The sequence below is a fragment of the Doryrhamphus excisus genome, linkage group LG3, assembly GCF_037039965.1.
Source record: "Doryrhamphus excisus strain RoL-2023G ecotype Guam linkage group LG3, RoL_Dexc_Guam_v1.1, whole genome shotgun sequence".
Lineage (NCBI taxonomy): Eukaryota > Metazoa > Chordata > Actinopteri > Syngnathiformes > Syngnathidae > Doryrhamphus > Doryrhamphus excisus.
The window spans coordinates 11,280,112-11,297,114 of record NC_136359.1 but is presented as its reverse complement, the minus strand read 5'-3'; the positions used below and the strand labels follow the sequence as shown (position 1 = coordinate 11,297,114).

General features: G+C 39.6%; 1 protein-coding gene across 4 annotated transcripts; it reads right to left on the bottom strand.

The window, feature by feature from the left end:
- Nucleotides 1-64: 64 nt before the first annotated feature.
- plat (plasminogen activator, tissue) lies at nt 65-15,057 on the bottom strand. Of its 4 annotated transcripts, none has more exons than XM_058071744.2 (15): nt 14,917-15,057; nt 8,359-8,438; nt 7,972-8,095; nt 7,658-7,792; nt 5,993-6,103; nt 5,156-5,330; nt 4,121-4,212; nt 3,839-4,013; nt 3,680-3,765; nt 3,523-3,588; nt 3,235-3,439; nt 3,002-3,138; nt 2,285-2,425; nt 1,572-1,720; nt 65-826 (listed from the first exon to the last, which is right to left on the bottom strand). In XM_058071744.2, exons 2-15 carry the CDS (start codon nt 8,413-8,415, stop codon nt 659-661), a joined length of 1,821 nt encoding a protein of 606 aa, XP_057927727.2. In that variant the 5' UTR covers nt 8,416-8,438; nt 14,917-15,057; the 3' UTR covers nt 65-658. The 4 variants fall into 4 exon arrangements, with proteins under 4 accessions (XP_057927727.2, XP_057927729.2, XP_057927728.2 ...); XM_058071746.2 differs by having other exon boundaries at nt 8,053-8,095; XM_058071745.2 differs by lacking the exon at nt 14,917-15,057 and adding an exon at nt 10,558-10,782.
- Nucleotides 15,058-17,003: the final 1,946 nt, after the last annotated feature.

Genomic DNA, 17,003 nt, shown 5'->3' with positions numbered 1-17,003 from the left:
TCTAAGCGTGTGTGTGTGTGTGTGCATAAACACATAAATAAATTTAAAACAAAATTTTACTCCAAATATTATTTATTGTATTTTACCAGCTGAGATTATGTGACAAACTATTTACAATACATGTAAGTCTCTATAAAATACACATAAATATTAAATTAGTAGAAAAAGTTCTAAATACAAATTATTTATATTTAAGAGATAAGCTGTGCAGCAAAAACAAAATGCAGATAATTCAAATATAAAAGGCAATTTACAGACATAATACATGACGCCTGTTGTATGTTCTGAGTTCAACCCAGGGGTCTGGAGGAGTGTTGTGGAGAAAAAGAGAGGACAAAATTGTCAATCCTCAACTAAAAACTAGCAACATCTGAACCAGCAGAGTAGTTTTGTGATTTGGATTATTTTCGTATAAGTCTGTACTGTAAGTGCCGTCAACCTAATGTCAGAAACCCCTCCACAGAGGTAAGGCAGGAGGGTGACAAAAGACAACTGAACATGTCAGAGTTAGGACATAGAGTATTCTGTCCATTCACAATGAAGCTTCTGTGTTAAACCTCACATATCTCGGTCCCGTCAGCCCTCTAAAAAAGTGGTATTGCTGTTGTCAAACATCCACCAGTTTGATTTAGATGCATCATAAGCATACATCTGTTTCTCAGACCGCGTTGGCCTTGATTTTATTTTGAATCCAGTCGATGTAGCGGGTGACGCGGGTGTAGACGCCAGGTTTATCTCTCTGGCCGCAGCCGTCACCCCAACTGATTACACCCATGAGAGTCATCTTGTTGTTGTTGCGGCAGACGAGTGGACCACCAGAGTCTCCCTGGGGCGGGTGAGAGTTACCCAAAAGTAGTTGTGAATGAGAACAGCTGAACTAATGCATGCATGACTTTCACATTAACAACATTAGGTAGTCCCGCACAAGGTAATGAGAGCTTTAGTCCAGTCTTGCAGGTGACCGTACAGTTGGTTACAAAAGTGTTTCTGTTACTGTCGCTCATCACTGCCTCGCGCTTCCAGTTTTGTGGCTTCACTCCATCATGGTTTTTATAATTTGTCAAACAATATGCATGCAAATACTAAACGCATACTAAATGAATTACAATACAATAAGAAGACATTCAGAAAATGCATTGAAAGACACGTTGATATGTACTGGTCACTAGGTGTCAGTAATGCTACAATAGCCACCCCAAGAAGAAAAAAACAAACAAGAAACTCTCCCAATGCTAACATGTATGAGTCTATGTTATGTTTTGTGTTTATGTCTACTATATTGGGTATATACTAATAGTGTTAAAAAAACATATTTATACGTTTTCTATGCGCTAACTATGAAAATGTATCAATTCCACATATGAATAAGGTCCCCTACTTGTTTTTAAATTCATTTTTCAGTCAGGTCTGAAACCAATTAACCACAAAAATGAGGGATGACTGTATATGCAAGTATATCAACTTGCTTGTAACAGTGTTTATCATGATGTTTGCAGCGGTGTACTACATCATACTGAGATACACTTTGGATTACTTTAAGTACCACTCTAAGTATTACAGGGGAGTCTCACCTTGCAGGCATCATCCAGTCCTCTGGTGTCGCCCGCACAAAGCATGTTAGCAGTCACCGTACGTCCTGACAGCACATCAGGGACGCAGCGTTCTCTGGGCCACAGGCGAACAAAACCTCTCTTGACACGCTCAGAGTAATAAGGAGAAACTGTGAAAAAGACACGGCAAGTTGATTATTATTATCATCATCTCTATCATTGGAGAACTATGCTATGTAAAGGGGACCTAGTATGCTCATTTTCAGCGCTTTGTACTGAGTTTTGGACTCCTATAGAGAAGCTAACACACAATAACCTTTTGCTGCAGTGATTCCATGGACTTCCTGTTTCTGACCCAAACTGTTTAATTTACTCCACCCCCGACCGTCCTCTAGGTACGCCTACTCTGATGTGATTGGTCACACTCCCAAGCACTCCTGAGGACTTCCGGAAACATAGGTCAGCATTTCTTAAGTGCAGGCAATCTGCTGTCCATATAAGGAAGTCCAGATCACATTGACGTCATTGGAACTCAGTGTAAAATCGGGTGTGTGGAGCCATTGAAAACTTATTTCAGGGCTCACTTTCAAATGCAAAAACCTCATTATCTGACGCTGTGGCATCGTTTAACACGAGAACACAATAGGTAGCATTTATAGGTCAGGAAAGTAGAAAAAGCATAATAGGTCCCTGTACATTAAGTCACAATATACAGGGAGAGAGGTGTTGCGTACACTCTGTGTCTTTTCCATAGCCTGAGATTTCACACTCGGTCCAATCAGGAAGCACCAAGCCAGCATCAGGAAGACACGCAGGAAGAACCTCTGGAGAGTTTACGGCACAGACGCCAATGTCTGACTTCAACTTCAACAGAACTGGAAGAGATTGTAAGAAAGAAAGTCAGGGGTGGTGGTCCACTGTTTGGGATTGTCTTTAAAAAGTTACAGTTCATGCAAGCGGCATGTTTTGCACTGCGGCAATTGTTCAGTATTGCATTTGCTTATCCTCACGAGGGTCGCAGGGGGTGCTGGAGCCTATCCCAGCTGTCTTTGGGCGAGAGGCGGGGTACACCATGGAGTGGTCGCCAGCCAGACAAACAACCATTCGCACTCACATTCATACCTATAGACAATTTGGAGTATCCAATTAACCTAGCATGTTTTTGGAATGTGGGAGGAAACCGGAGTACCCGGAGAAAACCCACGCATGCACGAGGAGAACATGCAAACTCCACACAGAGATGGCAGAGGGTGGAATTGAACTTGGGTCTCCAAGCTGTGATGCCTGCGTGCAGCCTGGCTGTATATAAGTTTACTATAGTACCGCCATCTATAGGTGACATTACCATTTTAACACAATGGTGACCCTGTTAAATCATCAACAGGCCCAATGTTGAAAGAGGTCAAAGTGAAGAAGGCAAACTGAAATAGAATAAGGCAAAATGCACCCACCTATGTCATTATCCAACGTCTCACTGTCAAATTTCTCATGGACCCAGTACTTTTCAACTTTAAAAATCTGCTCACTGCTTGAATTCTGTTTGCGGAATGTCCTCCCCAGAATCACCTCCAACTTTGATGGTTTATGCCTGAACAACACAGAAACAGCAGGTGATTTAATGCATGCCAATGGTCGCCACGTTTAAATAGCTTGTGCGTCTACGTGCAACTGTGATCATTCTTACGCTGTCTCAAAGCAGTGTGCAGCCGACAGGACCCAGCAGGATTCGATTAGAACCCCTCCGCAGAGGTGGAAGTATTGGCGTGCGCGAGACTGGTAAACGTTAATGCCAGCCTGCCAGGGCTGCTCTCTGATGTCGCTCTCTCGGCCCCCGAACATACGGAAGGTGGGCTGGGTGAGGCTATTGTCTAAACGCTGGCCGCACGTTGCTATTAGGAGACAAGATGACATAATGCTTCAACAACATCCACAAACTGATTGGAGATGTGATGATGTCATGATGATGTCATACCTCTGTTGTCATTGTTGCTTGTGGGGGCTCGAGGTCCCAGAGGGTTGATTGTGGGTGGGCGACTTACTGAAAGAGGTGAGCAGCATGGTTGGAAATTGACTTATTGACTCTAGAATCACAGTGTAGAATAATATAAGGGTCAACACATTCAACTCACAACATTTGGGTATGTCACAGAGCTCCCAGGTTAGCTGAATGTTCTTGTAGGTGTGACACCATGGACCTTCATCACCATCAGGATTCCTATTGGGAGAAAGATGAATGCATTAGAGAGGTGACTTGTGTTTCATGTGATTGTATTTTATTAGGTGCATACCTGCAGTAGCTGTGGCTTCCAAGCCCCACGTCAAGGGCGTCGGACCTCCAAGCATTGTTGTACTTGTGCATGACAGATGGAGAGTCCCAAGGGAGACAGCGGGAGCCACTTTTAGTGACGGATGCCGTGCCTCTGTAGGTCAGACCGATGCCCCTCATGCACTCTTCGTACTTATCTGATACAGATCACACAGCAAATGTTAAAATCAATTCATTATTATATTTACCTCTTTGAAAATGTCTAAGTATTACAATTTCAGCAAGTAAGTATATGTCGTTTTACCTTCTGGACATTTGGGCACAGAACAGAACTCCCAGGCAATTTGAGTGCCTTTATATGTGTAGCACCAGGGGGCGCTGTCATTGTCAGGGTTCCTGAAAGAAAAAAAATCATCTTTTGTCCAACATTTGTGGTATAGCAGAGACATGACAGACATATACGGTGTAGACGCCACATCGTTTCCCCAAGTATATTACGTTGGTTTATATTTACATTGGTTCCATAGAACAACAGCATGCCCTTTTGTCAGTCACCTAGTCTCTTTGTCTCTGTGGGTGGAGGCGCCGCCGGTAGCATACACACAGAGTGCAGAAGAGTGTAACGTAGTAGAAATTAAATCAGTAGTTTGTAATATAGTGACATATAATTTTTCATTGTACTTTTCTTGTCTCACAGACCCAATCTCGTATACGTAGAGTATCTTTTTGGGCTGTGAACTGAGTGTCTTGTGACACCGCTACGTGGCAGTGTGTGAAAGGAAATAGATTTAGTATGATATAAAGAGATCCAGCTCTCTCTCACCTCAACTATGTCCTCCTTCACTACATCCATAAACCTCCTCTTTGGTCTTCCTCTACACCTCCTTCCTGGCAGCTCTAAACGCAGCATCCTTCTACAAATATATTCACTCTCTCTCCTCTGGACATGTCCCAACCATCTCAGTCTGGCCTCTCTGACTTTATCTCCAAGGGCTCTAACATGTAATGTCCCTCTGATATACTCCTTCCTGATCCTATGCATCCTGGTCACTCCCAATGAGAACCTCAACATCCTCATCTCTGCTACCTCCAGTGTGACAGATCTGATAATATTGACCCTGTTTTGCCTCCAAAACATGATTTCATTTCAGAATGTTCATGCAAAAAGCAGATGTTTGCTCTGAGCACAACAAAATGAAGCAAGCCCTTCTGTTTTATGCCCTTTTTAATTGGTTAACTAATAAAATGAAAATGCATGGAAACAGAATTCTACTTTAAACTCCAATTTTGTTCCCTGGACACAATTTGACTCTGTATTTTCTCCCATTGGGCCACAGACCTGCAGTAGTTGTGATTGCCTAGTCCAAGACCGCTGGCGTCCACTTTTTTGGCAGTGAACCTCTTCCCTCTCAGGGATGTGGCGTTCCAGTTGATGCACTCTGCTCCTGACTTGCTTATACTCCAAGTGCCACGGTATGCATCCCCTCGCCCAGCAACACAGTTCTCTCTGTTGTCTATTGGAAAGAAAAGATAAGAGAAATAATTACACAGTGATGTGATAGTGCCTCATTCATTTTGTGTTAAAAAAATAACTTATCCACAGTAATTCATTCATTCTGGCCAAATTTCCTGTTTTCCAGAACACTTCTTCACAGTCTGTAACAATGTTATCACTCTGAAATGGCTTCCTTAGTGCATGCCAAAGATTTTATTGTGCATGTGTGTGTTTCAAGTGTAAAACAGAATTGGAAGTTTAATTCTTGTAGTTATTAAGGTTGTTAAATGCATAACTGGAGTCCTCATTGCAATTATTTTTTTTCTTTTTCCAATTGGTTTCAATGCTACACTTAAAAAGCAATCAGATTTATTGAGTCTGGTCTCCATAATGGTCATCACTGGCTGGCTGATGTTTGCGCAATTATTCACAGAAAGGGTGTGGTGTCCAATAGTCTTAGAAAGCACTCTTCAGAAACAAAAACATTCATATATTAGAGTGTTTTTGCACCTTTTAGACAATTGCATGCTTCCAATTTTGCGGGTACTGTTTGGGGAAGACCCTTTTCTGTTCCAGCATGACTGTGACCCAGTGCCCACACCAAGGAAAAACATGCTTGGGTGAGTTTGGAGCCCGATAAAAGTTAACTAAAACACATGATGTTTGAACATGTGTACTTACTGATCTCACACTGAGCGCCACTGAAGCCTGGTGGGCACTGGCAAATGTAGTCTGATGAGTACACGGCCTCCTTGCACGTCCCTCCATTGTAACAATGAGATGTGTAGCAATCTGCAGGAGACAGGAAGAATACATTTAATATATATAGTGTAGGTATTTCACATTGATGTTTACCTAAATAAACAATGTGATAAATGATGTGCCTTGCTAACTGGTTTTGGTTCAAACCAGATATTGCATTGGCCCAAAAGGGTTAAAAAGGGCTTCTAACAAAAGTGGTGGAGATCCAGGGAGCACTACCAGTCCATGAGTTGTGGGCGCAATATGATATACTGCATGGTCATGAACATAAGATGCCCTAGCAACAGCTCAACACTTATTTTTCAGGTTCTGTTTGAGGAAATCATTTAAGACAAAATGAAGTTTTTGTTCCGTCACTGGTGTGTGTGTGTGTGCTATAGTAATGCGCTACAGCAATGCTTCGTCTATCATCACTTAATAGAACTGTTGAGGAAAAACAGATTTGTGCAGCGACGAGTCAGGTATTTGATTTATTATTCTAAGAGGTCTAGCTGAGGATAACACCAGCGGTGGGCTCAGCGCCTGCAGCCTGAGCTCATAACTTGGCTAACTGCAATGCGGTTATAATTTATCTGAGGGAGTGGAGACCATAAGTCACCAAATTCGTCAATTGGGAGGGAGAGGGTCAGAGCTCAATAAACTACATCTAAGAAAACCGACAGTCGCTAGTAGTGAGGCACGCTAACAAAAAAATCACCAGGACAAGGGAGGAGAAATTACAGTGAAATAGAAAGGCCAAGCAAACAAGCAAGCTAAAAAGCAACCAGCTGACACGCCATGTCTGTTAGGATATACAGTACATACCTGTACAAGCTGAGGAAAAATTTATGATTTTTACAATTTATACGTTTGGCCTTGCTGTGACCCTGACCTTTGAACTTTAGCTTGACACTTTGAAGGTGTCAAAGGTTATGATGCCAGCGATTACATATTTCCAGTCAGAAATTTACAGACCCTCACCATCTGCTTGAAGGTCTAGTTAAGTTTGAGCCCTCTATAATTTATTTGAATGTTTGAATTGTCTGTATACTTAATATGTTTGATAATATCAAAATTGTCTAGCTGAGCGTCCTTGTCAAAATTAATTATTTCATCGATGGTTAAAGAAATACCCAATTAATCGACAAGAATTTTGGTAATCAATGAATCACTTTTTGATTTAAAAATGTAAATATCCTGATTTCAGCCTCTCAAATTTAAATATTTTTGAATTTCCTTAGTCATCCATGAAAGCAGACCTATTACTTTTTGTGTCTTAGCCAGAACAACATATTCACACATATCAGTAAAACATTTATTTTTTTACTGAAGCATTTAGATTTGTTATTTAACATTATATTAAGATAATATGTATATGTTTTTGCACTTATTTGCTCTGTCACTTCAAATATTCTATTTCTATTCTATTTAAAAACAAAATTCAGATTCATTGATTAATCAAAAAAAATAATCGACTAATTAATCGGTTATTAAAATAATGGTTAATCTCAGCCCTAGACTGGTTGCTCTGGAAAATGTCCGGGATTGAATGAGTTAAATAGGACATGAAAGCAGACTAGTGATTGTACTGTATGTCTCACTCACTGATGACAGGCACAAAGTGACAAAGTTCTCGTCCTCTTAAAGAACAATGGCAATACTCCACACGCTGTCCCCTCCATCGCAGCCAAGTGTCCCCAAAACTACGCACGGCTGACGTCTGACTATCCACACAACGTGCTGAGAAGACACACACACACACACGAACAATGAACCAATCAAAATGGAGGACAGATTCAAAGAGTCAACAGTAGTGATCGTTACGTGTAAAAAAAATGGAGAGGAACAAAAGAATGTGATGTTTGGTTACGATGGTGTTATTGTAAGGAAAGACAAACAAAAAGAGTGGTGGGGCTCACAGGATGTGTCAAAGGAAGGTGAAGACTTCTGGACATGAACAATGAAAAGAGTCCGTCTAGCTGGCTGCCGCTTAGGCTCACCTCGGTAAAAACGAGTTCCTCTCTTGGAACGGAACAGCTCCACCTACAAAAACAGCCAAAATGTTGGTTGTCCTTCTGGATAATGGGGGTTAAAGCTCTGCCATTAAGCTATCTTACCACCTTCTTCTTATTCTTTTGTTGACATTTACAGAATTTACTAAGCTAGCTAAACGTTTGCTCTGAGGCTAAATACTTTTCACAAGCCTTACATATTGTATACGATATTTACAACACTTTAGTTCTAACAAGTGTGGACATTAACACGTTTCACTTTTTTAATGGGCAAACAGGAAGTGTAATACTTACATTGTCCGCTAGGGTGTAGCAGAGAGCAGACAGAAGTAATAGCAGTGTTCTGCTCATGGCTGATGTAGCTATTCAGTTTTCTGCAAGTGGAAAAATGAATTAACATTAGATCACATTAAGTAGATTTTAAATTTAATTATTATTACATTCAAATGACAAAGTCTTAATTTTAACAACTGCCAAATCAAATTATCCACTTCTTGTAACAGATTATAGATAGATTTTGAAAAAAAATTAAATTGTTTCAGTTAAAAATAAAAGGCTTCAAAATTGTTTACTGTTTTGTGTTTTTTACATCCTGGTATTTTTGAACATTTCCAGTGAAAATATATAAACTAATAAAATAACATTGTTTACATTTGACTGTGATGCTTATTTGAGTAAGTTTTTCATCACAATGACATTAATATTATTTCAGAAATGTAAAAAATCACATGGAAGTAGGAATATTTACAATTATTTTACATACAGTGGAAATACACAAGAGGTTGTAAGCGTACAGTCCAATCAAATCAACCAGGAAGCTGACTAATAGAGCTGAGCGTCCTTGTTGAACCACTTCACATCATCAGTGACCTAACAATTGCAGGAAAATAATACATACTGGTCACATCGCATAATTCTATCTACAATTTTATGTTTCTTTTGTTGCTTCCTTCCTGCATAGCTCCAGCGCCTGTAAGCGAGGTCGCTGGAAGGAAAGGGTGGGACGAGTGTGGGCATACATGGCGGAAATTGTCATCTATTGAAGTTTTGTCAATTGCTTGAGTCACACAAGAAGTGATAACACTCAATTAGATGATGAGTTTTGTGCTCCAGCTTATCATCCTTCAATTAATCATGTACTTCCCCATATTATTCATTGCCCAACTTTCTTCCATTCTCATCCAATGATGTTTTGTCATAATTCATGGGAGCTATGGGAGTAAAGAGGAAACCTTTTGTATAAAACAGCCATCAAGTTGAGCATTTCTGCAAAATTCAGTCTGTAATCTAACAATAATGCACCATGGACTGAAGAGGAAAGTAGAACGGGAAACCTGGAAGAAGAAAATGTCAACTCCTATTTGCTTTTTATTGCTCAATGAAAAGATAACAGAGTGGTTTTCCTCTTGTGTTCCACGTTTTGCTTATTATGTGTGTGTGTGTGTGTGTGTGTGTGTAAACGTTTTGTCAAGCTGCATGTGGAGAATGAGTGCAGAGGAGAGCAGCTGCTAAATCTCAAGTTCAGTGTGAGTAAACGTGAGTCACAAGAGGAGTGAGGGTTGCATGCTGAGAGCGAGGAAACAAAAGTAGCCTGAATGACATTATTCAGTTAGAACTAACCTTCTTATTTATATACTGTACGTACCTGTAAGAATGCAAACACGTCCTTTTAATTTTAAGTGGGAGTAAAGTGGACTCCTATAGAGTAGCTACACACAATAACCCGCACAGAAAACTTTCTAGATCTTCCAGAATCTGCACCTATTCCAGCTGTATTTTTGCCAAAACTATCTATTTTAATTAATTCCACCCACACCCCGCTTTCCCGGCATGGCCACTCCGCTGTGATTGGTCACATGAAACTGTGGAGCTTCCATTATAATCAGAATAATAATAATACAGTCTTTAAATAAACAAACTGCAGTTTAGTATTATTTTTTGGGTGTCATTGTTCATTTTTGGGTCATTTTTTGGTGTCAAAATTGTCTAGCCAAGCATTTGGCTCATTGTCTATTCATGTGTGGTCAACTTTTTTGTCCTGAATGTCATAAAAATACAAAATTGCAATGAGTAGTCATCCTATTAGACATTTCCACACTTTAGACCAAGGTTACTTATGAACAGGGACTCTTTTAAGAGTAAATAAACCACCCGAAATTATATTTAGACAATAGTTCCTGCAGCCCATCACACAATAAATAGGTCCTCTAAAAGTCCCTACAGTCAAAACATACCCTTCTTGGGAGAAATTTGTAAGGTATCATGGGCATGAAAGCACTATATTTAAAGCACCTTTTTTTCAAAGTGTATAGTACCCAAACATACATGTCTGATCCTCTAATCTTGGGAAAGTTTTCATTCTGTGCTGTCTACTGACTCACCTATTCTGGTTGACTGAGCCCACAGAAAACAGATGTGTTTTCACATCACTGAATCCACAAACACACATAGGAACCAACACTCCAAGAGCTATTAAAGCATTCACACACTCACCATTAAAAGAGGGTCACATCTGAGTTGTTGTGTCAAACAAACCAATTGAACCCAAACACTTTTAACCCCCAAACTGAACCCCACGGACGGACGGAGCGTGTGTATAGTCCTTTTTGTTTTCCTTTTGTGCAGCTGTGGGGATTAGCTGTCCCCCCTCTCTGTCCCTCCCCTGTCAGCTGAAAACATATGTTTCCTGCTAAAATACTGGCAGTGAAACACATACAGTATCAAGCCCTGCAATGCATAAACACGCTCGCATCGGACATGAACACATGTGCCTCCCACCCTATTTGGAGTCTGTGGTATCTGACCTGCATGAGGTCCTGCTTGACAGCCTCAAAATGTTCTTAATTAGTTGCAAAGTGTGAAGACAAGAAGTACTGGACTGTATTATTTTGATCAGCATTTGGGTTGTTCGTTCTGCAAAACCTTATAGAAATAAAATTATTCTACGACTAACTATTCTAATGTTAATTTTCATGAATCAGGATGTAGCATACCATGTAGCTAACCACAAAATGTAAACAAATATGGCTCTGCGCGATTGTTATTTTTATTCTTTTTGCTTATTGTTCTGCAGTTTGAATCACGATTAACCTATTCTCCCTCGCAAATGGTTGCCTCCCGTCTGTCGAATCCTAATACAGTCGTCGCCCTCACTCTATCGCAGTTTTTCAAAGATTAATTAATAAATAATTGCTGTTTCATGGCTGAATATGGTCGATTATTCTATAATTATTATTCAATTCTATTCTAATTCTATTATTGCTTACGAGTTGTTTAGTGTCTGTTCTTCATCCAAGAAATTCACAGTTAACAATTCAGTAATAAGATGCAGAAACTACCATGGCACAAATTGAGTCTATTCTTACTTTGGGAAACTTCAAGTGCTTAGTTGGTAGATGAGAGTGTGGTTTCTTTAGTAGGTCAAACATGAATGGAAGAAGTGAAAAAGAGGAGAAGAATCCAGACTCTGAGTCATGACAGCGCCACATTTGTAGGGCAAACACATGCAACAGATAATACCTAAACAAGCACAGCAGTACACATGATGGGATATTGTACTTTGGTATATGAATTTAGTTGTGTTGTATGGCTTTGACTGCTTTCTTAGACTCCTTGCAGTGAGTTTGCATTGACAAGGAAGTGCAACGATGACGAGGCGCTGACCTTGTAAGAGGTGGAGGTGAGACATTCCTGCCTTCCAGCAATGAGGCGGAAATGTGGAAGATTAAAATGGTGAGAACGTGCAGGGAACATACTTGCATTGGCATGTGAAAAGTCGAATTCTAGCATTGTTTCCATGTGCTTTGCCATCTGCATGGGTTAAAGGTCCATCCATACATCCAACCATTTTCTATGCCGCTTATCCTCACTAGGGTGTCGGGGGTATGCTGGAGCCTATCCTGGCTGTCTTCGGGCAAGAGGCAGGGTACACCCTGGACTGGTGGCCAGCCAATCACAGGGCACATATAGACAAACAACCATTCACACTCACATTCATACCTATGGACAATTAGGAGTCAAGAATTAAGCTAACATGCATGTTTTGGGAATGTGGGAGGAAACCGGTGCACCCGGAAAAACATGAAGAACATGCAAACTCCCCACAGAGATGTCCAAACGAAGAATCGAACCCAGGTCTTCCCGATCTCCTGACTGTGTGGCCTAAAGAGCCTCAATTTTTAGCTAAACTTTCGAGAGAAGTAGTGCAAAGGTCACGTTTTGCCATGAAGAAAAACCTCCTTCTATATAGACATTATATTGTTCTGACCAGCCAACCATTTCACAGAACTTTATAATTAAAAAAAAAAAGAGGCTTGACTACACATCTCAAAATAAAGTTCTGCCAGATATCCGTCAATTAGCTGCAGACATGGGAGCTGTAAATGTGATAATTATGTTTTTCTTCAGCAAATATGCCAACCTAGCATGATGTTGCTGTTAAAATGTGATTGTAATCTCACATTGCTATGCTATTGTTGCAAACATCTCACGAGCGTAGCATGCAATATATACTGTAGCGTCTATTGTGTTGGACAAGTGCAGTGTTACAGTCAAAACTGGATAAAGTGCACAATAGCACATCTCGGAGACATACACGTGGATGAAAAAGGGTGAAACATGCAAAGCTCATTAGCATTAAAGCTACACACACCCAAAAATGGATGGGTTTACTAATAGGGTTTGCACGTTGAAAATGTCAAAATTTTGCACAGATTTTGTCGGACCTTTAATGAAGTGAACACCGTGAGAGTAACTGGCACAGGAAACACCTTCAGTGTGGGCATTGTGGTGCAATTATGGTGTGTAAAACTGAACATTTGAAGGACAACACCATTGGCATGCTTTTGTTGGTCTCCACTGGGAGATCATAACACAAAACACAACGTTTTTGAACCCGTTTGACCTGCCACCTGTCACTAAAGCATCAGTGTAGTCATTGTTCCTTTACAACTTGCTACATTATGTGCTATGTCTAAAAGCTACTAGCAACCATTATTCATTCTTCACTCAGGCTCTGTAAAAGTCCCATGGAGCATAAAGCTTCAATTGTTGCCTATAAGACTCTCCCCTACAGGGCTCATTGTGAGGCTTTCAAATGTCTACAGTCTGAAAGAGTAGGCAGGTAAGGAGGTGTTGAGATGAGACAGCTCCATGGAAGGAGATTAAAGGGAGAGTGCAACATGGGAGGCAGGAAAAATCTACAGAGGTCAGCATCAAGAGAATGAGTCCTCATGAGTCATCCCATCTTTTAGGACTGCACTGAGGCAGGAGGAGGCAGACATAGATGAAGGCACTGATGACCTCTTTTTATTAAAGCTTCAGACAAGGACACAAACCCTAAATTCAGTCTGAGAAAGCTTGAGGTTTTGTTTCCAAACTGCAGTAAAACTGATTGTTGTGTGTGTTCATTGTTGGCCACAAACTGATCAGCACCTCTAAAGGGTTTTTTTACCTGATGAGTCATGACCACAGCACCAAGAATGCAATGCTACTTTCACTCAACATGTAAGTCTCTAGAGTATCAGCAGCACCATTATGAGATACTATTCAGTATGCTTATACTGTAAAGGCAAAAAATGCAAAAGAATGCAAAACGTTGAAACCCACAATGTTCCGCAAATTTTTGCCTGACAAAAAATTTTATATTTTTTCCATTTTTACTTACTGGGTGCATTAATTACACACAATTACAGCAGGTCATTATATATAACAGTATAACAATACACAGTCTAACTCACAGTGGTATCTTATGAAGAACACTAAACTCATCACACAGCAACTTAACAGTCAAAAGGTATACTTGACAAATATACATACATGTACCAATGCAAGTTTAAAAAACAACTCTTTAAAAGTTTTCCCATAATGCACTGGGTCTGAGCAACACATTCATTGGGGCACTCCAATGACGTCAGCCTCCCTCTGGGCTCCTCTGGCTCCCTCTGTTGGACAGAGACAGCACTGCAATCTCATCTTTCAATTTCTTATGTTGCTTGTCCTCCAATGAAATGCTTTGCTCAGAGACAATGCATTATGGGGAAACATGAAAAACTTTATTTCATTTTCATTCACACATATTGGTACATGTTGGTATATTTATGAGGGTACAGCTTATACACCAGTGTGACTTATACACCGGAATTTAGAGTAGTTTAATACACAAAATATTCTGAATATTATGAATATATATATGAAGTTACATGCATGTATGTATCTATATAGCATATATGTATATTTATATATATAAAACCTTAAATTGTCTACACAATAACGTGTTAAACATCACATTTATTAATATTAAAATTTAAATTTGTATGAATGAAACAATAAAACATATTCATCTATCACAGGGGTGTGCTGGAGTCTATCCCAGCTGACTTTGAGCGAGAGGTGGGGTACATCTTGGATATAGCCAAACTGAATAATATTCACTATGAATACAATTTCAATAATGAAATATTTAACAGGTGGCAAACATGATATATATATATCATATAAGAGAAATGTAAGGATTTTTTAAGGAACTGCGAATGGCTGGTATAGGCTCCAGCATACTCCCATCACCCTAATAGGACAAGCGACATCGAAAAAGAGTGAATGGTGGTTATTATTAGTATTATCATTTTCAGAATTATTAGTCATGGTTTCATATCATATGTAATGTTTGAATATAAATATTTTAAGTCAGTATTTCTGGACTAATTAGAATTACTAATGTAAAGCAACAAAACCACGCCTGTATATTATAATCATTTTTCAAATATAAATGCCTTTTCTGTAGCATTCCTCAGCTAAGCAGAAAAGACAATGTTTAAACACAAACAGGCGTGTGCAAAGAAAATAGTTGCTTACCATATAAAAGATGATGATGTTAGGATGTTGGCTAGATGTGTCGCATCTGGGACTGAGCCCCTCCAACGCCGTTCTCACTTTTTAAGGCTCCATGTGTGAAGGAGAGAGAGGAGAAAATAGACGAGGGGGGCGTCTGCTGTGACCTCACAGGGGAAATGCTGCAGCTCTTCCGCGGCCTGATGATGACAGTGCAGCGGGGGAGGAGCTTACATCCCTCCACACCACCCTCTTTTCAAGTGTGTAAACCCGGCAAGAGTAGAAGCAACAAAAAAAAACCATACGGATGCACACCTCATTAATTTCTCCAGAGGTTTGTAAGTATAGTGTATGGCGAGATGTAATGAGTAATTTGTTTCAACATCATTTCCTGGCACTGTTAACACCTCTTGAAATGATGAAAATGTAGGTGAAATTTACTCATTACTCTACTTGCTCAGTTCACTTTTCGGGCAGAGATGATGATTTATAGAGATGGTCATTTGCAGTTTTGAACCTTGACTCCCTCTGTCGTGTTGCATCAGCCTTAATAAGAGATCCAAAGGACACTTTGTGTCATTCAGGTTTGTATTTTGAAGTCATTTTGTGTCATTTGAGTTGAATAAATACAAGCATTTTCCATAGATATACAATTTTAAGATATTTTATCATCTCTGTTCCTTAAAGAGGACCTATTGTGCTCATTTTTCGACCCTTTGTATTGGGTTGTGGACTCCTATAGTGCAGCTTCACACAATAACCACACAATAAAACTTTTTTTGATCACCTATTCCAGGTATATTTCCTATATTTCCCGATTTGTAGTTCCTGCCAAAACGGTCTGTTTTAATTTATTCCATACCCACTTCGCTGTGATTGGTCACACGGCCAAAGTCCTTCCTGACTATTAACCATATAAGGAAGTACCCCTCTGTGAGATCACAAAGTGGCAGTTTTACCACGCCTTTTGAAACAGAGCGTTTTCAGCCATCCCAAACGTCTTTCAGGACTCACTTCCAAATGCGCAAACCTCATTATCTGAAACTTTGGCATCGTTTGACATTAGAATACAACATTCTTGCTACATTTATAGGTCAAAAAAGTGAAAAAAGCACAATAGGTCCCCTTTAAATTAGGCAACGCTACATTTGTTCCTTGTAACAAAAATGTTCTAAATAAAATAATTTAAAATCTTAATATTCTTTGATCAAACTCCTAACATCTTTGACATCACATAAACTAATGCATTTTATATGCATATATAGAGTCCTGCTACTGTAGTTGCTGTTTCCCAATAGCATGAAGTTTCTTTTTGAGACTGTTCGACTATGATTCATTTTTCAGCTGTCTGTGAACTCTTATGTTTTGCAAAGATTGTGTGTTGTTGTTGTCATTGTGCCAGTCTGATGAACCACAATTATTCAATCATTCCTTCCACTGGAAGTCTTCCTCCAGAATGGCCCACATCGTAAAAAGTAGAAAGTGTTGTTATTTACACTTCATATAGAAGATCCATATGAAGCACCTTAGAAGACCAGTGTGATGGGCGGATGTGGTTTGCGTCCATCTGTGTTACATTAGCACACTTAATGAGGAAATGTACACACACACACGCACATTCTTTCCAATCATATCTCTCTCTGTGTGATACCAGATGATGTCATGTTCATGCTTAAAAGCAGGCACCAAGGTTATCATTTGGAGTGATTTGTTTAATGTGAAATATTAAGGCAGCCTCAGACGTGTTGCAGGAAAGGGCGTGGTGGTAAATTGAGTGTTTAATATTTTGCTGGTTATGTTATCTTGTTGTTTCAGTGATGGTTTCTGTGTTTCCATGAATTTCACTGCACAGACAACTAGACTACCTCAAGTAATGAAGAAATGTACCCACATGTACTCAATACTGATTAATAAGGAGTCAAAATGTAATTAATGTATGACAAACTCTAAAGATATAAAAACAGATGCTATGCCGCCTACAAAGGGTGCTATTAAAACACTTTCAAAAACTTCAGACAAGGTTTTATGGTTTTATATACATATTGTGACCATGTAATAACAGGTGCATCCATGATAAAATGTAATACTTGGTTAATATGCACATTACATTT